This window comes from Scatophagus argus, chromosome 15 (assembly GCF_020382885.2).
Source record: "Scatophagus argus isolate fScaArg1 chromosome 15, fScaArg1.pri, whole genome shotgun sequence".
Taxonomy (NCBI): Eukaryota; Metazoa; Chordata; class Actinopteri; family Scatophagidae; genus Scatophagus; species Scatophagus argus.
The window spans coordinates 9444885-9467952 of NC_058507.1; the positions used below are offsets into that span (position 1 = coordinate 9444885).

The 23068-nt window shown below is 41.9% G+C and overlaps 1 protein-coding gene across 5 annotated transcripts in view; it reads left to right on the forward strand.

Annotated features, from left to right (window-relative positions):
• The window catches only part of qkia (QKI, KH domain containing, RNA binding a), a 77176-nt gene that overhangs the window by 31589 nt on the left and 22519 nt on the right, over positions 1 to 23068 (forward strand). For all 5 annotated transcript variants that reach the window (XM_046413688.1, XM_046413686.1, XM_046413687.1 and 2 more), the window contains exons 3-4: positions 5162 to 5278; positions 13136 to 13279. In XM_046413688.1, coding sequence (XP_046269644.1) covers positions 5162 to 5278; positions 13136 to 13279 — 261 coding nt within the window. The remainder of the gene's footprint in view (positions 1 to 5161; positions 5279 to 13135; positions 13280 to 23068) is intronic.

The following is a 23068-nucleotide window of genomic DNA, read 5'->3' on the forward strand; positions in this document are numbered from 1 at the left end:
CGTGACCAATGTAAACTAGATGCCATTTACTTCCTCACTTGGATGAGAGGGTTCCAGATGAGTTAGCAGACCATGGCTAGCATTGGTCCACAGCTTCCTCAGTTTTGTGAAATAGCAGTCTTCTATTGACTTGTTGTGATTACCTGAGACACTGAGATGAACATTGAAAGAGAGACTTCGCTTATCGAAAAAGTTCTCAAACTTTGCTCTCTGCCTCCTTCTCTCACGTCTTCAAGTCTTCTAGCCGACATCAATCTTTACGCTTTCCATCTCTCCGTCTTCCTTCTTCTGTATTTCCACCCTGCCTCAAACCCGAAAATAAACCCAAACAGAATTATCAGAGGAGCTATGGATTAGGAACTAAATGCTGGATGTGCTGAATAGAGAGCTTTGAAGTCTATAGGGCTTTGAGGCGTAAATGTCACCACTAGAATCTAAGTCAAATTCTCCCTCCTTCATCACCCTGGCCTCACCTCCTCGGTCCCTCCTGTAGACCTGTAGCTCAAGCATGCAAACTACTGCAGATTAGGCACCTGTCTGCTCTCCATTTCCATTTTCCTGCTCATGCTTTCACTGTGAGAGGAAGAGGTATGAAGAGCTGCTGCATATTCGTGTGTGTGTGTGGGTTGTGGGGATCAGGCCACAAAGCGAAGGTTAAGATGGATTAATTGAATGATGGAAAATTGCTGCCCAAAGATGAATGAGTGATGAAAGGCAGCTGGCTGGTGGCTAGGGTGCTTCTGCGTAATCAGAGAGAAACACTGATTCGGGCTGTATGGGAACTATGCACATGCAAGAGAGGTAAAGCAAGATCCTATGCATGAAGACAAAGAGGAAAAGGGATGCCTGCTCAGTTTTCAGAAACTGCAAAGTGGTGTCTTGGAAAGAGAAGGGAGGTGTTTGGGCAACCAATAGCACATTCAACTCTGTGCCCTCAGTGAAGCCTCCAAGTACTGTAACTTGAAGTGAAGTGAGACGGAAGGTATCTTAGGTATGAGGAAAAGGGGAGTTTTGCTATGATAAATGATTAGCCATTGCTTTGGTATGAGCTGTTTCACAATGATTCTTTGTAACATTAAGGGAGGGTTAGTATAAAATGAGTGAGAGGTAGAGGGGAAAAATTAAAAGAGATGGAAAGCAGAGGAGAGATGGCAGTGCTTGGTGTAACCACGGATTCCACCTTGCTTTGATTCATTGCACTGAATGAACTGCCCCTCATTTCCATAAGCCCAGCGAGGTCGGCTAATAAGTGATTGGTATTCTCGTCCCGGCCTGGCCCTGCTCTTCGATAAGCTCTGCGCGCACACAGCCAGAGCCCTCAGCATGATCTCATTTCCTGTCTCCCCACCACCACAAACAAACGCCGTCAAAGGCACAATTGTTCTGCTTCTCTGAGCTTTGTTGGGAGAACTGCTGTTGTTTCTCAGTTGTTCACACAAAAACAAACCACAATGCACATGCACGCTAACCAATGTGACAATCAGCTTCGGGTGCCGAGGGTGTCTGCAAGAGTTCACTCGATACATTGTGGTTTCACACACGCACTCGCGTTCATAAAACACACAGTGGTGTAGACGTAGATGTTCTCACAACATAACCCGCCTGTGGAGTAGCGATAACTGGGGCTAAACAAAGGCCCTTTAATGTCAGTGTAAGCCCTTGTCCTGAAGGGGCTTTGTGTGTATGTGTAAGTTTGTGTGCACGTCTGTCTTTCCGTGCTTGCACATGAACTATGTTTGTATATACTGTATGCACTTCTCTGTATTTGTGTATTTGTTTGAAAAACTAAGAAAACTGAGATAATAATAATAATGAGGCTGCAACAGAAGAGTACAGGAAAGAGTTTGTCCACCAAAGGGTCTCAGTGTCTCTAATCTTCTAGTGTTGTAAATGAACTGAGAGCACAGCAAAGAGAAAAAAGAGACCGCTGGGAGTTTACAAAACACATAGTTTATGCGTGTATTCTATTCACCAGATGGGTGCTGACAGTAGTGCTTGATTGAACAGAGCTGTTAGATATACTTTCTCTTTTTTGTTGTAATTGTTTAGTTCAGTCCCAAAATGGCCTGTTGCTCTCTATTTCAGCCATGAAGGCTGCTTTTCACAGGAGACACTTTTGCTGTTTGTGTCACTTATCTGTTGTCAAAAGCCTGTTTAAATTTCAACAAATTTCCGTGTCACTATAAACTGTTTCAAGGTCACAAAGAGGACACAGAGATTTGGAAATCTAGCCAACAAGCCATGGCGTTTCCCAGACATTACTTCAAAAAAGAAAAAAAAACTCAGTCTGGGGAGCCAGTGGAGTTGATGTAACAGCGGCAAAATAGAGGATGAAAACTAGCTTTTTTTAGTAAGTGTGGAGGAGGCTAGATAGTTTAGCAAGAGGAGGTGAAGAGTGGATAGTGTATTTGTCAGTGAGGGCACTGTATCCATCCTACTCCTCTAGCTGTACTGAGTGGAGTTCCTGGCAGGCTGAGTGGCCCTGCGCCCTTCCGATAACTCAGCCCCTCAGCTTTCCATTGTCTCTACATTCCTGTGGCTTAAAATGGAGGTCGCCTTTTCTAACAGCATATCAACATCCATGAGAAGAATGTCAAACCCTCAGTGCAGAGCGGGAAGCCAGCGAGCATTGAGAGCCATCCACCACAGTTAACATCAAGCTTTATTCCATCCCTCAGATTATTTTTGGCAGATTTTTTTATTTACAGAAGGGTGCCATGTGTAATTGTGAGATTTTATTAGATTAGATGAGGCAATGTTGTTTTTTGCCACATTGCCAAATTGTGATGAGATGCTTGAAGCAAAAACATTTAAACACTTAAATTTTCCTTCAGTGATGCGTGTGAGTGAGCTCTGTGCAGTGCCCTCACCCATATGTTTGCGCATGTATCTCTGTCATCATTAAAACACATCTGACACTGACAATTCTTCACCCACAAGCCCTTGCTCCAGGGAGGGATGACCATAAAACCTTAGCCACACGTAACCTAATGAGTTATCCCAATCATATAGAGTTGTGTCCCAGATCTCAAGTGGGAAACTGCAGAAAAACAAGATGTTTGTGACTTTTTCTGGTCATCTACTCTCTAACATTTAGTATCTTTATTTCTCTGTTTTCCTCCATCAAGCTCTGGTTACTGTCAAGTCTAATTATCATCAGCATTTTTATATCCATAGAGAAACACCTTCCACTGTCAGAGTGAGGGTGGTATTAGCAACAAGAGAAGAGAGAAGGGAGAATAAAATGTTAAATTCTCTGTATCTTTTGGTATTTTTCCAACTAGCCTTATACTTTGGATCCAATATAGATTTAACCTTTCTCTTGTCTATTTGACTTCTGGAGTTTGGTCTGTAATTCATCCAATGTATGAATTTAATACACTCGTGGTTTGTAAATCTGATAGGATTTGGACTGACGGAAGAAAATCTAGTCTGTTAGGCTGAAAGGACTGTCCAATGTCTTTCTGTATTCGTATGGCTGACAGATAAATTCAGAAACTTTTTAAACCTCATAGGTTTTCATTTTGCGTTTGAGCCAAATGACAAGCTTTTTTTTTTTTAAATGTAGTACTGCAGTTGCTAGCAGGGCAGACTGTATAATAAAACCCAGGACAGTGTCACTGTAGCTGCTGTATAATAGGTTAGAGGCCATGTCTGTGTGTGTAGGAGTACTACAGCACCGCCATAATGTCCAGAGCTTGAGGCTCACCATTGTCTGCAGCGGGTACTGTGATGCAGACGGACAGCTCTCTCCTGTGCTCCTTGAGGCTGTGTGCGTGTGTGTGTGTGTGTTTCCATGTGGAAGTCAGAGACAGGCCACCGTGCATTGTTGGTGGCTGACCTCCGAGGACAGGTGCCTCTACATCCGTCAGTATGTGCACATACTCTGGCAAATAGCCCCTCCACACGTTTCCTTGATTTGCGTTAACCAAACCGACAGTTGCCTTGCGACAGAGAGAAACACGCATAAAGCCTGCGTAGCTGCATGCTATGATCATCCGCAGGGACTTTAGCATCCCAGGGTGTGTCTTTCCTGCAGGCAAGCCAAGTGACAAGGACAACAACAACATCCTGGAGGTTTTGACTGTCCTCATCAGTGTTTGTTTACCTAGTTCAGGGGAAATACACCAACATTGCGTTAAATTTGTAATCCCTCCATAATTAAATGTGACTTCTGCTGATGGCCTTTTTGGATTTTGTAGAGACATTGGTGTGCTGGAGCGCGTAAGCAGATGTGACTGTTTAAGAATTTAATGCAGCAGTGTCACGGCTCATTGTAGCAGTTCAAGAGACGAACACTTGTGTTTGTCATTGTCAAGAAAAGCTCTCCACTATGCCAGTGAGCATTTCAGTATTTCAGGTTTGGATGTTTGAGTCCATTTTAATAGTGTCAGTGATATCTTACCCATCATGCTCTGCTCCAGCCTGTGTGCACACTGTTTAAACACAGGTGGTTTGTTTACCTCACTATTCGTCACTGCTCCCTCTGTCCCTGGTCTCCTCCTCTCCTTCTGTTTTTATTTTGGCTGAACATTGTGCTGGATTATTTCAGCACATTTTCCCTTTATCCAGTTGGAAGCCAGTTTCAAGTGGAGGGGATTACGTCGTTAAATACGTTTCATTTTGGTACAAAGCTCCAAAGCCACACACCAATGAAAGGGGACCTTGATAAGAAAATTGTGTCAAGTACACTGCCTCACCTCAAACCCCACCCCATCCTCCCCACTGCATTTTCCCCTTTTTTTCCATTCACTATTCTGACCCACGCTAATTCTGTATAGTACATTTCCTATTTGGACTATTTTAATGTTTAATGGGGGATGAGTAAAGCAGGAGCAGGCCAACTCAACTGTGATCTTGGTTTGGAAATCAAGCTGGTTAGAAAAATATTCAACTGTAACGTTGGTTAAAAAAAACAAAACCCAAAAAACATTTTCCATGACTGTGTGGAATATGTATGTATCTGTGTCTGCATATGTATATGTGCATGTATACACATTACTACCCACTTCATATCCTAGATGGAACTGACTGCTTTAATTTCGCTCTTGCTCTTGATGAAGATGTCTTTATGATCTCCTGATGTAAAGGAAATCTTAATTGTCAGTATTTTGTCATTCTCTATATTCACCCGTTTATTTCTCTCTCCCTGTATTTGCAGTATAACTTTGTGGGGAGAATCCTTGGCCCTCGGGGACTCACAGCCAAACAGTTGGAAGCAGAGACGGGATGCAAAATCATGGTGCGAGGCAAGAGCTCCATGAGAGACAAGAAGAAGGTAAGCTCATCAGTGTGGCAGTGTCTCTGTGTTTAATGTGCTTTATCTCTTGATAACTATGTTACTCATTAGGTAAGATTCCACTCATAAAAACAAACTCTTTCTCCACAAGGGTTTATCCCCTGTCTTGAGATATTACACAATGATAATGTTCCACAGTGCTGCTCATTGATAATATCACAAATACTGTGAAACTAGCTGGGGTTGCTGTCACACAGAAACATCGCCTTAGCCCCGCTGAAACACGAGGCAGACACACGCTCAGTTGATCCCTGGTGGCTGCAATCTGACATCTGATAGGTCTGTTTGCTAAGCGCTGTGCAGTGGAAAGTACAGACGGCTACAGCCAGGGGCAGCCTCTATTTCTGGACCTACTGAGCTGAGGTTGAAGACATAAAAGGCTAATGTTGTGTGTCTATATATCTTGGGACCCAAGGGGTGATCTTACACGAGAGCATTTTTGTTTTATTTTACCTGTAGATTATACTTGCACCTGTTTTTGAACAGCCACATCACAGCATTTGGAAATTCAGACTGGCTGTCTTTTGGAGAATAATGCTGATGAAAGTTGGAGCATGTTTGGTTGTCCTGTATTATACTAGTTCAAGGCCAACCATGCGGTAATGTCTTTCATGCGGTAATTTCAGCTGCGTACTGTTCAACCAGAGTAGATGATTAAGCAATGAAAATCTAAACTTTGAATGCTACAGCAACTCGTCTGTATCCCCAAAGGGGTTCCAAAGTGTGTCAGATCAGATTTGCTGATGTACTTTGAAGTTACTGTGAGGACAAATTGACAGTTTTGAAAATTACGGTATTTCAAGCATCTGTGCCTGTTTTACCCATGGGTTTTAGCTATGCTATTATGGTTGCTTTTGGCTGTTTTTCAGGGTTCTTTTCTCCTTCAGTGAGTGACACATTTTGGAGTTCCGTCTTTGTTTTTCTCCTGTTGTCTGTACATCCTAGTTACTCCGATTTGCCAGGCAGTGGTGCTATATTACACTGCATTTACAAAAGTCAGTAATAAGTGTATTTCAACCCTCGTCGTGTGCTAATTATATTCCCTCCACATATACGCCCTTTACTCAAAGCGCATTGTAACATATCTGGGTTCATATGTACATAGATTTTCACCTGAGTCATAATCTTAGAAGTTCCAGTTTGCTGCAAGGCCCACATTTTCTTCCCCCTTTCTTCTTTTATTGCTCCTCTATTCAGATTTTAATTTCTATCTCTTCTTCCCATTTCCCTTGGAGTGTGTTCATTATCACAGAACAAGATGAAGACACTCTGTTATGGTTCTTTCTTTGGAATTAGATCCAAAAGCAGTTAAATGGGAGTGAGCACACTCACGCATGTACAGACCCATATACACACACTTTAGAGGTTCGTAGCTCATTACATGAATCTATGATTGCTTTCATAATCTCTTAACATCTTAAAACTTAATGACATGTGCCAGTTTGTGTAGAGGGACCTGTCAAAGACCCGGTGCAATTAGTACGCTAACAAAGGTCCAATACAGTCAAATATTTATACAAAAATACAGACGAGCAAGATAATTTCTTTACACAATGTTTTGATGGGAGATGAACTCAGGGAATAACTCAACATTTAAAATGTTTCAGAAATAGTCCTGGTTGCTACTCCAGTTAAATTACTCTATCAACTTTCTACACAAGGCTTTATTTTCTTAATAGACCTCCATTAAAATTACATTTGCCTTCCTGACTACCTTTCTGTATCTTACCTTAGACTACACTGGTGTCTGGTTTAGATATTTATAATAAGAAAACGCTCAATGGTTTGGCAGTTTTTATGTCCTCACAACAGCTAATGTCTATAAATCACAAGAACCACTATCATTTTAGCTCCTTGTACCCCAGAATCTGTTAGATGGACCCAAGCGTGTCACAACTGCGGCTCAGTCCCAGACAAAGGCTCAGCCGTAGCCTCCAATTGGCTGCATCCTCAACCTCAGTATTTTCAGTCTGATGCCCTGTGGCAGCAGAGGAAGCCGCAGGAGAAGCTTAGCCAGTGTGTTTATTCAGGATCCATTAGCGGCAGCATTTTTATGTTCTCAATAATTCAGCTGGTTGCTCCCTCCTGGGCCGCATTGCCTGGCGGGGAGTCGGCTCACTGGAGCTATGCGGCGAGAGCGAGTGTGAAAGGGAGAGAGAGAGAGAGAACAATAGCAAGAAAAAGAAAGGCAGATCAGGTAGAAGATAGGAGGGAAAAAAGCAGGTGAGGAGAATAATGTGGTACCTCACAGAGCCAGTGAAATGCTTATAAGGTATGTCCTGATCACTCTTTTCTTTCAAATTGTTTTGATACTGAGTATTTACCAATGGTTGATTGTTGTTATGCTCCTCAACTCTCCCAGTCTTTGGATGATCCATCGCAACCTTTTCTTAAAATGTGTTGCTGTCATCAAATTCAGGATATACTTACATTCACAAAATTAATAAGTTGATGAGGTAAAGCATGAAATATATTGTCAATGTTTTTTAATTAACTATGTCAGAAAGGATGCACAAATTATCATATTTTGTTTTATACATGTTTTACACGGCATCCCAACTTCAGCCTGTCACTGAATACTGATATCACCATCCTTTTTAAGCTAGCCTTTGCTTCTTTGATCGCAAAACATTATCTTTTCTCAAAGATTTTTTTTATTATTTTAGATTACCATATTATATTTAGAGATAAATGAGCTACTGCTACAGTTGCTTGTAAAATTTGAACACATTGTCATTTTTAACAAAGATAAACAACGGTAATTATACTCCCATCTTCATCCCAAGTCTTAGTCGCTGTAGTGCTGTCATATGAGCATTACTTGTTAAATGCCAACAGTCTAATGTTTTTTGTTTAATTAATAATCTTTCTAACTTTTATTAGTAATAAGTATCTTTAACGCAGATGCATGATTATTTAACTTAGAATATATAGACAACCAAGCAGAAATGTATTATTCAATCATTTATTTATTGTTATGACAGTCAGAATCACAGTATGAAAATGGTGAAAACTTTTAATCCACTGGTGCATGTTTGTGGATGGGAGTTGAACTCAGTGTTCAGCTCACCTAATGAGAGACAGAAGAGACAATCGCAGGATAATAAAACTCCCAAGACTGTACTTCACACTCTGATCAAACAAGACCAAATATAAGGTGCATGTGACTGTGACTGAGTATCCCGAGAAGTTACAGAAATGTACTCGCACTTCGATGCTATTTGATATCCTTTTGACACAATTGTAGGGAGTCCAGGATGGATCACACACCAATTCCATAGAGAGCACTTAGTTTAAGTTTACACTACACTGGTACTACTACTACTACTACTACTACAGCACTCAACCCTCTTCCATTCTCTTGTATTTGGGAGCTTTTTTTTTTTGTTGGTTACTTTTTTTTACTTTTGATACACTGCCCAAATGGATGTATGTTATGTCCTTTTTGATGATTAATGTCTAAACTTCTCCTGGCTCTCCCTGGTTGTATCTCTTATAGTCATGCTTAATGTCAAACAACAGCAGTTAAATTGCAGATATCTCTTATCAACCATTGCACAAGTAGAAAAGGGATTTCCCTCCCGTTTTTACTATATTATAGTTGACATCAGAGAGCTGTTTTTTTTTTTTTGTTTTTTTTGTTTTTCTTGAGTCCTTTCAGACACACACTTTGCGAAACACGTTGAGAAACTGTATCAAATAAATCTTTTTTTTTCTTGCCGATTGTCCAGACACGTGACAGCTAAAATTGCGTATCAGCACGGTCACTGGCAGAGCAGAACAGGCCTCAGGCTTGGACCTTCAACTTCTGCCAGTGATTAGACAGCACCACAACATCTTCTGCATTTTATTGCTTTAAGAACTAATGTGTGACATTGGCAATCAATACGTTAAACTTGATTGCCCTCTTGGTACTGCAGAAAGCCCACTTGCTTTGTTTAAAGTTTAAGCTGACTTGTCTTTTTTTTTTCCTTCTCGTCTCCTGATTCTTTGACGCAATGAAACTGAAAGCTTTTTTCTTTTTTGTTAAGAATTTAGATTGGGGATCATTGGCTGGAAATGGCTTTGTGAGAGGATGCAGTAGCAAATAGCATGAGGTGTAACAGGCCCTGCAACATGGTTCAATGGACTTATAATTCGTGTCATTTCATCTGTTGAGGTGTACTGTAGTATGGATCCTTTTTTCCACAAAGAGCCAGGAATCCTGACTCTGACCCAAGTTTCCCTTCTGGAGTCATCAATAGGCATTTTCAGACCCAAGGAACCTTTTCTCCGTTCTTAGAACTGATTTCCAATGTCCCTCAATTTTATTGTCTTTGTGCTACAAGAATTAGGAACTGTCCTAGTTGTTAGAACTCAGCTTTTAGGGAACCTTTTTAGCTCCTACTTCAAAGTAGCTATTCTCCCAGCAAGTGAGTGGTCCAGACATCTTTTCTGGTTGAACAACATGCACTTTTTAAAAGCCTGTGTGAAATGTTAGCCGTGCAAGCAAGCCTTTAAAAACATGGATAAATGTTAAATTGTTGTTGCTATATGTCACACAGAAGTGCCATACTAACTGCAAGGTAGCTTTCATCACTTAAGCGTTCCTGTTAATGGTGTGAATGCAAACATAAAAAAAAAAACGATGATGGTATGGCGGTTCATCTCAGAGAGTCCTCAGAGCGGTTTGGTCCAAAAACACCTAATCTGTCCTCTTTGTCCTGTTTTATTTTAAGTAGTTTAATATTTTAATTAAAAAAAAATCTATCCCAAATCAATCATTGCAGCAATTTCGTTGCACCTACAGCATGTCTGTTGTTGTACAATGACAATAAAAGCTTTCTATTCTATTCTATTCTATTCGGTAGGCCAGAACCATCAAGCGTTGATAAGCCATGCTTAATGTTTGAAGGCAATCTGTCTCCTCCACAGCCCTGCCTGCCCTCTCTTGTCCTTCTTGAAGCTCCCTACTGCACCGACTTGGCCTCCTGGCATTTAGACTCAGTTGCATTGACCCTAGTTGAGAATGTCCTTTAGTATTAAAGGAGAAGGGACTGTCTAAAGTCGGAGAGGTAGAGTTGAAACAGTATAAATAGTTTCATTTATGAGAGTTAAAGTGCAACATTGCCGGGACGAAAGTGTCGCACCACATAGCACAAAATCCTATTGAGGCAGCAGGGTGGTATATTAAAATAGGACTGACCTTCAGTCACAACAGCCAAGGATTGAAAGCCTTGTATGTGCAAATGTGAATCCTGTTATGTGTCCTTGAGAAATGTAATAAAATGCTTCCAGCTTCAGAGGTATACATGAGTGTAAATGATTGTACTAACAGGATTGTTAAAGTAGCAATAATGTTGAACTGCCACTGCCATTCTTGTTGCTTTTTGTAAAACCTAAGAAACAAAAAAAAAAAAAAAGGGAATGGAAGGTCTTGCAAAAAAGACTTCTATTTTTGTAACCGTTTTGTATGTAGTGTCATCCATGTTGAGAAGTGGAACCTTAAAGTTTATTAGGCTCAAGCAGAGAGGTATGAAAGCCAGCGGGCAAACAGGTGCTGTATAGACGATGGAAGTCAGGCGGCACAAATGACAAGCAGTCTTTCCCTCTGAACCTATTCTTAGATGTTGTTTCTACATACAGTGCCTGTGCTATTTATTCATGTTGCAAATTTTGCCAAAACTGATGACTCCTTGGTATGTAGTTATTGCTATGGCAATTCATGTCGGTCATTGCAGACAATTCTGCTCAGAGGCCCTCCCAGTGTTCCCTTTAGTTCTCTCTCTCTCTCTCTCTCTCTCTCTCTCTCTCTCTCTCTCTCTCTCTCTCTCTCTCTCTCTCTCTCTCTCTCTCTCTCTCTCTCCCCTCCCCCTCACTCTCCCTCTCTCTTCTCACCCTCCCACGCTACCCCACCACCCATCCCTGTGTTTGTCATGCTGTCACTTTCTCTCAGAGGGCACACAGTGACCTTGTTCACAAGCAGCCATGCTGGTGTAAGGTGTGTGTCTGTGTGCGTGCATGGATCATGTAAGTGTCTATGCGTGTGCCCTGATTTCTCTTTTTCCAGACCTCTCTGACCATAATCTTAACCAAATTAGAATCTGCCAGAGCGTTGGCATGCCCGCACATGCACACAACGTCTCTCGTTGGGTCCAACTTGAGCAACATCTGTCAATAAATGCTCATTTTTATATCTACTGTGTGCCTTGCATATAGAGGCAACCCCTCTGGCCTGTCTGTCCCCTTTAGAAAATGCTGAGTCACCTTGTAGTCCCCATGTCCCCTAATAGGCCATAAGCAAACAGTCATGGTGAAATAATGGCCTGACCGCTGAAACTAGGCCCTCCCCCCTGTGTGGAAAAGGGGAAAACGAGAGTTGAATATTGAACTTTCTTGTGTGTGTGTGTGTGTGTGTGGTAAAGAGCAATGCCATGGCAACAAGTCTCTGTGGAGTAGAAAGCAGGTGGGTGGCACTCAGCTGAAGCTCTGAGCTGCTGTGTGTGTGTGTGTGTGTGTGTGTGTGTTTGTGGTGCCCATTGAGTGTATTGAAATCATGTCAGGTGGACCCCCTGCAGAGCACCACAATGCGTTGTTTGTAATTAGACACCCTCACAGTGGCTCACTACTCGCAAATGAGCAGTGATCTGAAGTTGAGGTATTTCATATGGGTGGGGGTAAACGACACATCAACAGTCTGTACAAACCTGCACCCGCAGCAGGAGGGGAAAATGCTTGGATGCAATCAACTGCTTGAGTCTCTTGCCTCTTTTAGAATAGAATCTGATTTTTGCTTTTGAAATCCCTGTTTTGTCTTTATAAAATCAAATATTACCACTCTAACAATTTAAGTTGGGTCTAATACTTTAATGTGGTGTCACACATCAGAGAATCTCAGGTTGTGTGTTTTTCAGACAACCCAGACCTCAACTCCTCACCTCAAGGGGAAGTAGTCAGCTTTCAGACCGCTGGCTTTCATGGTTGTACGGTGACATGCGATACAACCTCAAAAGCTTTTTAGAGCGCTCTCAGTGTCTGCTCACCACATTTACTGTCAGCAGGGCAACCAGAAGAGGGAGGAAAATAGCTATGCTAAATGGAGAATCATGTTTTAAAAAAAAAAAAAAACTTCTGCAGATGTGAGGCTACTCGATATTTGTCTCTACATAGCCCATTTTACCATTTCACAAAAGAGTGACCGGGCTTTTCACAGCAGTACCTGAAAAACGTAAAACGTCCTACACCATTCCCCCACACTCAGTCTCCCCAATTCAAATCTTGAAATGGCTTCCTATTTAACAGTGTTGAAAGGCTATGGAGAAGTGATGTTGCTTTTGAATACAGACCATTTTGCTTTTCAGGTGCTACAATTTGTTGCCCTCTGAGTGCTTTGGAGCTCCCTTTCAGGGGGGGGCAGACACCAAGGCACATGCTTTTACTCATTCACACACACAACCCTGTGGCACTTTTAGCCACACTATATCCAAGTATCATAATTGCATTCCTACTCGTTAAGTTGGTGTGGCTTAAAAATATCCCCATCCATCTTTCTCTGATCCCTCCACCCATCCATCTTTCACTGATATTAATTGCTCCAGGGCTAGCTGTCGTCTTTGTCTCTGTGAAGCGAGGGATCTATTAACGAAGGGTGTCCTTTCAAAGTTAAAGCTAAATAGCTGACTAAAGGGCCGCTCCTGTCATCCTGCCTCACTTCATAGGGCCCCGACGTCCTCTGTGTATGCCTGCCTCTCGCCTCTGCTTCCTCTGATATGCTGTGTTACTGCACTGGCGCTCCAACACACCCACACTGTCACAATCACTCACTGTCTCTCTCGCTCTCCCTCTATCTCTGTCCAGGAGGAGCAGAACAGAGGGAAGCCAAACTGGGAACACCTAAACGAAGACCTTCATGTCCTGATCACAGTGGAAGATTCGCAGGCCAGAGCTGAGATCAAGATGAGGAGAGCAGTGGAGGAGGTCAAAAAGCTCCTCGTACCTGCCGTGAGTACATACCACACAGGCTCATACATACACCTCACATACACAGTGGTAGGTGCCCACGACCTAATAAGCCCTTTAATGCTTTACACAAGTAACACCTCTTTAGCTTATAGGGATGTTTTACAATGAAAACAGGGTTTCGTTCTCATTTAGTAGTGCTGAAAGTGGCCTTCCCATATGCAACACCCTTACTCCAAACAACAGGATAATGGTTCTACATATGGCACTCCATCTCCATCCCACTGTTAGCATCCTGTTTACTTCCATATATAGGCCAGGGGAACAGGTTGGCTGTACCCCTAGCAGAGTGGAAAAACACAGCTAAGCTGTGCACACCTCCTGTGACTGCCACATTTCATCTCCGCTTCCCCTCTGCCCCAACTTCCTCATACACTGTGCCGCTGGTGAAAGCTGCTGGTACTTTCTTGGCATGTGATGTGTATTTTCCCTGTTAACTCTGGTGACCAGGTGGATGGGGCAGCTGAAGGCCCAGGTTTGCCAGCAAGTGGCAGTGTGCAGGGCTTGGTTCTCTGCGGAAATAGGGCCAGCCATCAACAGACTAAACAAGAGATGCAGTGTTGAATTGCATTGAATCGGAATGTTGTTATCCTCCATTGTGTTCACATTAAGTTACATGAGAAACAAATGCAACAAGGACGTTTGCCCTAGATATCACTGAAGTACAATTTATCTGCTTTTTCAGTAGCAGAACTATGATGCTTTTTGCAACCATGGAGCAAGTGACACTGCGTAGAAACCCCTCCCTTTTAATTACAAACAAATTCACAAAAAGAAGAGGAGGGCAGAAAGGCTGAACAGCACAACTTGGAACTGACATGAAGAATTTATTCTGAAAACATGGTTGTTAAGGTTAAGCTATATCTGCTGACATGAATATGCAGGCAACAGTCTAGGGCCACGAACTGTAACTTTTTGTTCAGCTCATCTGAATTGCGCTAGTTACAAATGTAAGATCTGACACGAGGTGCCATCAGGCCTGGCTCTCCTGTCTAGTGTGAATGTTCTTCCCTGTCTGTCTCAGCCAGGCGTCAGCCCAGCCTGACAATGTGGAAAGCACTTCGATTTATGTCCTTTTGTTTAAGGATTGCTGGTCTCTATTCAGCCTGCCTGTCACTTTTTTAGGCATTTGTTTTGTCTCTGGGTTCAGAAGTTTTTCAGATCTCCACCGTCTATATGTGCAAACAGAGGATGTTGACACACTCACATGCACACACATACTTGCGGGTGAAGCCATCTCTGGAAGCAGCAGTGTTAAGGAGAGCCTCAGAATGAGTCACTGTTAATGCACATGTGTAGACACATATATAACAAAAAACTCTTTTGGCGTCCTTTTAAGTCAATGACAGCTCCCCGCAACTAACACTCATCTGAATGGAGTGCCGCAAAATAGCTTCCTCGCTTTTCTGGAAATCTCTTTGCATTTTCCAGCCTGACGAGAGCATTAAAGACAGTCTGTTAATTCAGTACCTATACCGTTTATTGAGTTAAGGAGGCGCCCTCCTCTTTTATTTCTCAAACACAAAGAAAGGAGCTTCGAGCTCTTTCGAGACGCTAATGAAATCTTACCCATAAGAAATTTCACTCTACCCTTAATTCAAGTAAGACTTTTATAGCGATAATTAATGACCCAATGCAATCCACCGGAGGCCATTTTTCCTTCAAGCAAGGCATCTTTGTTCATTTAAATGTAATGAAAAGATCCTTCCATTAGATAGATAGTGCATGTTGTGTGTTTTTCTAAGCCAGATTCACATATAAAGGGCTTGATTTTTGAGGCTGAAAATGTCCCTGTCTTATTTTGTAATTTCATATCAATGGCACATTTGTCTACTCTGTTTGGACACATTCCAAATATTAAATATTATTACTCCAAAGTATATTTTCAGTTATTTTCTTTTGAACATATTGTGGTTCTTTCATCAAACCCAGATTAATTAATCAGAGAAAGAAACCAAGCTTAGTTTTCTATTCTAGAGCTTTCTATTCTAGAGACCTTTCATGCTGTTTTCATTAGGGGTCAGACTCAGACTAAATTCACTTTATTTTAATGGTCTGACACTGTTCTTTGGGTAGGACAAATTTAAATGCCAATAGAAGCGATGTAGTTCCAGTCTGGCAGAATAGATGTCCTGTAGTCCTATCCCTGTATGTTTGGTTGGTGCATTATCTATCCATGAACCCCTTAAGGCATTATATTTTCTTCATGTCACAGCCTCCATGTGCATGCACATGTCATGAGTGGGTGGGCAATGTTGCTAGCTGGCAGTAATGCCCTTTATCATGTTAAACTCGATTGGATTAAAGTATGGACACGCCGGGTATGCATTGTTGTAATGAAGGGCATCTTTTCCACATTTGGCAGCGTAAAATCGCCTTCATTAAATTGCACAGGAAACGAAATGAGGTCATGCTTTTTACTCCCTGTCAAGGAACAGGCTTTACATGTCGTTGAAGAGGACCCAGCTGCAGAAGTGAAACAAAGAGGGAGAATAGAGAGATATCCACAAGGTTGTTTTGTCTGCAGATCTGGTGGTAAATTGAAGATAAAGGCTTTATGATGATTGTTATGCTTTTAAATAATCTCATAATTGACGCACTTGGGATTAGGAGCCAGTTTGTCTAGCATGGAAAAACCTATCCTTAACCAGCTAAGCTGAACTCATAGAGATGTAACTAGCAGGCTTGCAGTGATTGTATTATATATAGGATATTGTGTACAAATAATGTAATTGGATCATTAAAAAAATATTTTATTTTGATTTTTTTGTTCAAAGTCACCAGCTAACTACATTTTTCAGTAATATGCCCTTACTATACTTGACATTTTTCAGAAAATTGAGGGATCAGCCAAGAGTGATTCACACACTAGAAACGTATGAGTCTGTTTTAAATATATTTTGTCCGTGTCTGAATCCATTGCCAACATTTCAGTGGTTGAAATGTAAGCTGAGCAATTATTGCCTATTGTGTAATGCCTTTTCAGTGCCCGCTCCTTACTGAGATTGACAGTTGGAAGAGGGCACTGGTGGGTTAAAGGTTTCACACTTGGTTCACTTTCCCCACAGTAATGCTCCTTTGCTCCCTGTTTCTGTGAACTCTTCAACTCTCCATGAACTAGGAGCTGGGGAACATTGGCGAGATGAGAGAGACACAGAGGGCGAGGGGGGGGGGATATGGGTGGGAGAGCTTGATTGAGCTACTCTTTCAAGTATGGATTTACTCCACTGATCCTGCCGTAGTACACACACACACAAATACACTTACACATGCCTAGAAAAATACTTCCACGTGCACACACATACACACAGGGTGAGATGCGCTGCTCATCCCTTGAGTCCTAGGTTAAGGCCCTCAAACGGAGCCGACAGCAGAGCCCCACTGCACTTTAGGTAACCTCCACTCAGGTACTTGCAAAGCTGTATGTATAAACCCTGGCTGGCTCATTGCATTTCACCCCTCTGTCGCTAGAAGAATTGGAGAGCAGTATCAAGTGACCTGGTGGCAGATATTGTCCTGCAATTTACAGTCAACCATGGACATTTGAGAGAGACACAAACAAACTGACTATATGCCAGATTATGAAGAATGATGTTGCCATCACAGATGAGACCCTCTTAGGTTAAAATCCATCAGAATTACCACCATATGTTGCTAATGATCTTTTGCTGCGTTGTTCTCCCCATGACAAACAAAACTTGGATGACAAACACAGAAATTCTGCTGTTGTGTCATAAGACTTGGCTTGGCAACTGTATTTACAAGGGGTGCCACATAATCATAAGACTTTGTATCAAGCTTGCCTTTGGCTTTAGAGCAGTACTAGTGTAACCCTCATTTATATAAAAAAAAAACAAGCAACAACAACAAAATAACATATAACATGGCAGACGCATTTAATTTTGTGAACCAACCCGGCATCGCTTGGGGCAGACAGATACACCACTGTGCTCCTCTGTGGTTCGAAACATGTAAGCATGTTGCAGAAATGTTTCACCTTTGCACAGTCTTCAGCAGCTGTTTTCTCTGAGTGATGTAGTTTAGATTTAATTTTTTGCTTTTTCGCCACTTATGTTAGTCGAGAGATGCATTAAAATTACATTAAATTACATTTAAATGCACAGAATGTCACACAAAGTGGGGAAGTTGCGGAGAAAGAAATGTATTTTTTATGTTTTTGTAAGCTTTTGAGCTTTGATGAAAACCTTACAAGCTGACTTCCTATAGTGTTTAACAGGTTTAACCACCATTAAATTGTGCTCTTCTGGACCGCCATGTTTGCTTTCTGCATAGCAGTGTTCGTTACCATATGAAGGTGGCGAGCAGTAATGAGCTCAGTCTTTTTTTCAGGAAGCCATGGGCAGATGTAGAAATACTATGTGACACTGTACTTGTGTTTTTGTCTGCACACTTATTTGTCTCCATCTCTATTTGAGTTCTCATGTGTCTTATTTATTTTTGCACACCTGCTCATTGATGTGTGATTTGCAGATATCTGCAGTGGACATGTCTGTTGATATAATAAATGCTCATTGGTCTGGTCACAGCACTGTTTAAAGGGCTTATGGGAAAATGACAGACAAGCAGACAATTGGATAAGGACATCTGAGACTAGACAAAGGCCTGATAACCCTGAGTACTTTACCTAAAGAAACTTTTTTCCATTAGATATTAAGGGTGCTGAAAACACTGTGGTGATGTTTTGCTTTTAGTTATCAATGCTGAAATTCACCCGAATATGGCTGGATACACTGTTTCTTTTTCGGATAAATAAAGGATTCTTTAGATTTTTGTTATGCTGGACTTTGCACACACTAGTCAGGCATGGACAGGAGACTCATATTCTCTCACAGGATTAAAGCACATCTTTATCCTTTATAATGTGCTTTAGGTTTGGAGGTCCCTTAAGCCCGTTCTGCTTTTCAGTTTATCTGGCACAATAGAATCATTAGAGTGCAATGGCTTTTATCTTTGTATTATTTTCAGCTGTAATGTTTCTGATACAAAAAATTAAGCATATAATTCTGTTGCATTTAGCTACAAGTTGCACTGTAAAAATCTTAAACAGGTTAAATCCCAAAATGCAAACGTTAACCTGTTGCCCTGCAACAGCCCCAAATGTACAGAATTTTTACTCTGGTGAAAAGTCTGATTGTGGTCTTTTGTGAATATGACTATTTGATCTGCAGGAGCTGATGTAAAATTTCAAAAGATCTTCAAAATGAGGTTCTTACAGGGACATTTCTCTCCTTGCTATAGCAAGAACTGAAGTATTGCCATTCTGTTTAAGCTTTGTGAGATTACCTGATGACAGAAGCTCACGGCAATGCTGTCTACACTGCTCAACATTTGATTCAGTGCGGTGAATGGCAAACGCTTGCCGTAAGGTACCTACAGCACATTAGCAGGGGAAAGGCCTTGAATCTCTTAACACATGCACACACACTTATAGAGGACCCAAGAAGCAGGAAAGGTTAGGTTTGAGAGCAGAACAGCACACAGAGAAAGAAAGAACTAGTTGGCACAGGGGCACCTCGGCCCTGGAGAGCCAAGTGCATGTCTCCCTGAATGAAACTGTCATTGCCGAGAACAAAGTGAGCAGCAGCCTGTGCAGACCAGCGGCCTCGAGCGCTACTCTCTATTTGCAACACAGTGGGAACCCAGTGCTGCTCTCTTGCTCCAGCTTACGGCTCCCTCTTTCACAGCTTTCGCCTCCATCCTCTTCTTGCCCCCCTTTTGTTTTAAGTTCTATTTTTGGTATTTTTTTCAGTTATGTAGTTCTAGTCCACATTATGGAAATTAGGAGATGGTTTCTTTGCTCTACTTTCCTTTTTTCACCGTTATAAAAGCCTTGGCAGTAGATAACAAACTGAGAGCTCTCCATCAGTTGCTATGTTTGGCTGACCAGTCTCTGTCTAATCCTTCTAGGCCAAGGCAAGTTTCTCTTTTGGGCAAACCTGTACACCCGTTCCTTTGTTCTTATTCCTGTCTTTGCTCCCCTGAGCCTTCTGTCACTCCTCTTGTCTCTCCTTTTTTCTCTCCTCTTTCTCTTCTCTTTTTCTCTCTGCTGCTGACCACCTTTGAGGAAGAACATACAGTAGATGGTGTTTTTCTAAAAGCCAGACAGATGGACCTTAATGGACGCCAAGTTTGGCGATCTGCAGGGTGTTGTGTCTGTACTCGCCAGTATGCATCCGGCTTGGCAGCTTTCTACAATGGCAGTACCATCAGAACCACTAAGACAGCAAAGGCACAAGCACAGAGAAGATGATGCAGAACAAGCAGAGCTAGATTTAAACAGTAGAAGTCTGTTCTAGTCAGGAGTGTACGGACTTTGCAATCAATAAATACCTCTTTTTGTTTTTCTTTCTCTCTAGCTCTCAAACTCTCTCCTCTCTCTCCCTGTCAGCAGTGTCTGACAAATGAGTACAAAACACCATCTGGCTGCATCCATCCATGTGTGCCTCTCCAATTAATGATGTTTATTCTGTGTTAGGCCTACCTATCACTACCATTCTCCTCTTATTTACTCTTAATCTACCCCTTCACACATACACACACACACAACATGTCTTCTGTTATGCGTGATAGCCAGCCATATCCATAAGAACAGATTGCTCATTTCTCATTGAGCCTGATTTATTGGCTTGGGTGGTGCACGCCTTTGACTGTGTTTGATGCACATTACATTAGTACTTCTAAAAGCAATGGTCTGCAACAGTTGTTGTGTCTACTATAGCGTAATTACTTTACAACTGCAACCTAATAGTCATAGTACGTGGGAAAATATGTCTTTGGTTCCTGAAAGGAAAAAAAGTTAAATGAGTTGTGAAAACTGCTGTGTGTTTATCGTCCAAGTGACCTCACTGCAAGGCCTTCAGTACAGCTGCAGAGTGAAAGCAGTAACAGCTACACACACGCAGCACCTTTTGTGATAAAGACTATAATATCTGCACTTGTCTTACGTACACTACATTGGTGTGGATGTAAAGTGTGAAGAACAAAGGTGTATAATTTCTCACAATGCCAGCCAGCTCAGGTAGGCTGAGAGGCATTGCAGGCCAGCAGTAGGCGGATAGTTTTAGTGAACCTGGCAGCCTTTCTGTCCCTGTAGGCCGTTATTACCTTCATCAGGCTAATGAAGGAGCAGGATTGGATCATATTAACCTCCTGATCTGCACCTCCCAGGACACTGCAGTTACAACAGGCTGGACTGCACTGTTCACTGCTCTCATTATATATGTGTGTGTGCAAGAGAATGGTGAGCCCATCCCACCTGCATGTAGCCACAGCATCTCCCACATGAATGTTAATCATCTTTTTAATTGGCTTCCTTGACTTGGTGACCTCTACTTGAGACGGCAAGACTGCATCACTGCACTCCTTCGGTGCTGCTCTGCTGTTTTCTGACTTTGCTTGCAGTGTGTATCTATTGTAGTCTTTCTAGTTTCCATCCACTCTAAACAGCAGAGATTTGAGCAGGGCTGGAGGCAGTATAACCTTTGACTCCCAACCACTCTCTTGTCTGCCACTTTCATCATTATCCGTCTTCACATCCGCACACTCTTTGTACTCATTTATCCAGCCTTTTGGTCCTTACATGTCCTGCTAATACATTTGAGACAGGTACTTCACAGACACCTATTGTAACCACAAGAGCAGAGGAGAGCAAACACGAAAATCGTGTGATACATAAATCACCTCTGATTAATGATTAAGAAGAGATAAGTGTGTAATTGGAATTGACCACTAAAACCTTTTTACCACAGGGAACAGATGTGACTTTTCCAACACTCATGCCAATAATGATTACTACTGCGTACTATTTGATTAGTAAGTCTGTGAGAGTTGACGGTGATTGGCCATACTAAGTGAGACTGTATTTACCCAACCATGCACCCAGACATTTAGACACTCCACACTAAAAACCTTATTTCATGAACTTCTGGATTACACAAATAACTGGCAAGCTGAGGTCCAGCATCCACGTTTTAACTGCACTCCAGACACCAAAACAATAAAATACTTAATGCCTCTGGCCTGAATGTTGGCCTTAACTTCAAACACTTGAAAGCAGGCTCGGGCAGACCATGACTGGCATCAGTGTATGGACTCGGTTAAAAATAAACACACACACAATCCTGTCACACAGAGGACCCACACACAACAACGCACAATTATTAGCTGAATAATTTTACCTGGGCCTTATCTCTGTATTTCTGAGAGAGGAATGGCAGACAAAAAAGAATATTTTTGCATTAACCAGCTCAGAAATGTGCAGGAAGGGATATCACCTTCTTTCTTCTGTATGAAGACGACCAAGTTAGAAGACCAGCGTGGTGGGCATATATTGTATATTTCACTTCTTTTGTTTGGATTCTTTTTAAGTCCACTTTTTCTGCCACCAAAATACGTGAAAGACATCTTAGTAGTTTTCCTTGCCTCAGTGTAATGTCACCTACAATATCTGTCCAAATGAGGGTGCATTTTTATTCTACTGTACTATTGTACTACTTTATTACTTCTCTCTTGTTCCCTTGCTTTTTCTCTGCCCATCACTCTGTTGCCACTCAGTGTGTCTTTACTTTATTCTTTATTTGTTTTGTATTTGCCCTCTTTGTTTCTATCCAGAGCTCTTTTTCCTCTCTCCAGGTGATTGAGGAGACAAGCCATTTACCACTTTCTTCCTTTATCTGCAGGGGCCCGAAGGCCACCACATCCTGTTAGCAACACGCAGGTTACAAACCACAGAACAGGCTAAAGCTGTCTGTATCAACTATGCCAGCCACACAGGAAAACATGACAGATAGTCACTGTTGCATTATAAATCTATGTTTAGGTATTTTGTGATGAGGACATGCTACAAAAGGTTTCTGTTGTTTGTTTGGGCCTAATATCAATGATGACTAATGATTCCTGCACACATTATTCCGTTCTAAGCTTTTTATTGCTGTAATTGGATATGGTGACTATTGAGCTTCTTTCCATGTGTGCCTCCTGTCATCTTAAACCCAACAGGAAGGACTTGTTCTGGTTTTGACCGAAGGGGTTCCTCCCATGCCATCCCTCCCCTCCACATCTCCATCTGCCCTTCCCTCCTTATTTCCAGCTCTATGGCTCTCCTGAGGGGTTGACAGGTGGTTCTAACCCTAAAGAAACAGTACCCCTGTAGGGAACAACCTGCCCAGGCCTGGCCACCTTCCCTGTTCTTGTCCTCTTTATTTTCCTGGGCCTACAACTGAAAGGCAGGCAGTCTTAGTTAGCCAGCCTTAATCGGGAGAGACTCGGCCACTCTCCCTCCAAGATGTAGCTGAAAACAAAAAATAATAATCTGCAGAAGGCGTGATCGGATAAAGCAGCTTAATTATCATTATCAGCTAAACTCGAACAGTTTAAAACATTCTAACAAAAAAGGTTGATTGCAATGGCTTTGTGATCACTGGAGAGATTGCATTTAATTGAGATTGATAAATTTCTTGTTTACATGCATCACCCCAGGGGCAGACCTGGGATGACATAGTAAGCTCATTAGTTGTTGTAGGGTTTGTGTGTAGAAATGTGTGCTTGCACACACATGGTGACATAAGAACAAGGAAAGAGTCAGGATGAATTTGAATTCCACTCTGCTTGTTTCCCCCTCCATCAGGAGGCTGCTCACAGAGTCAGCCAAAAGAGAGGAAAAGATTCAGATTGCGGTAACATTTGTGCTTAACGGCATCTCTCATACACTAATAATACTCATTTACTAATACAAACTTACATAGTAAGTCT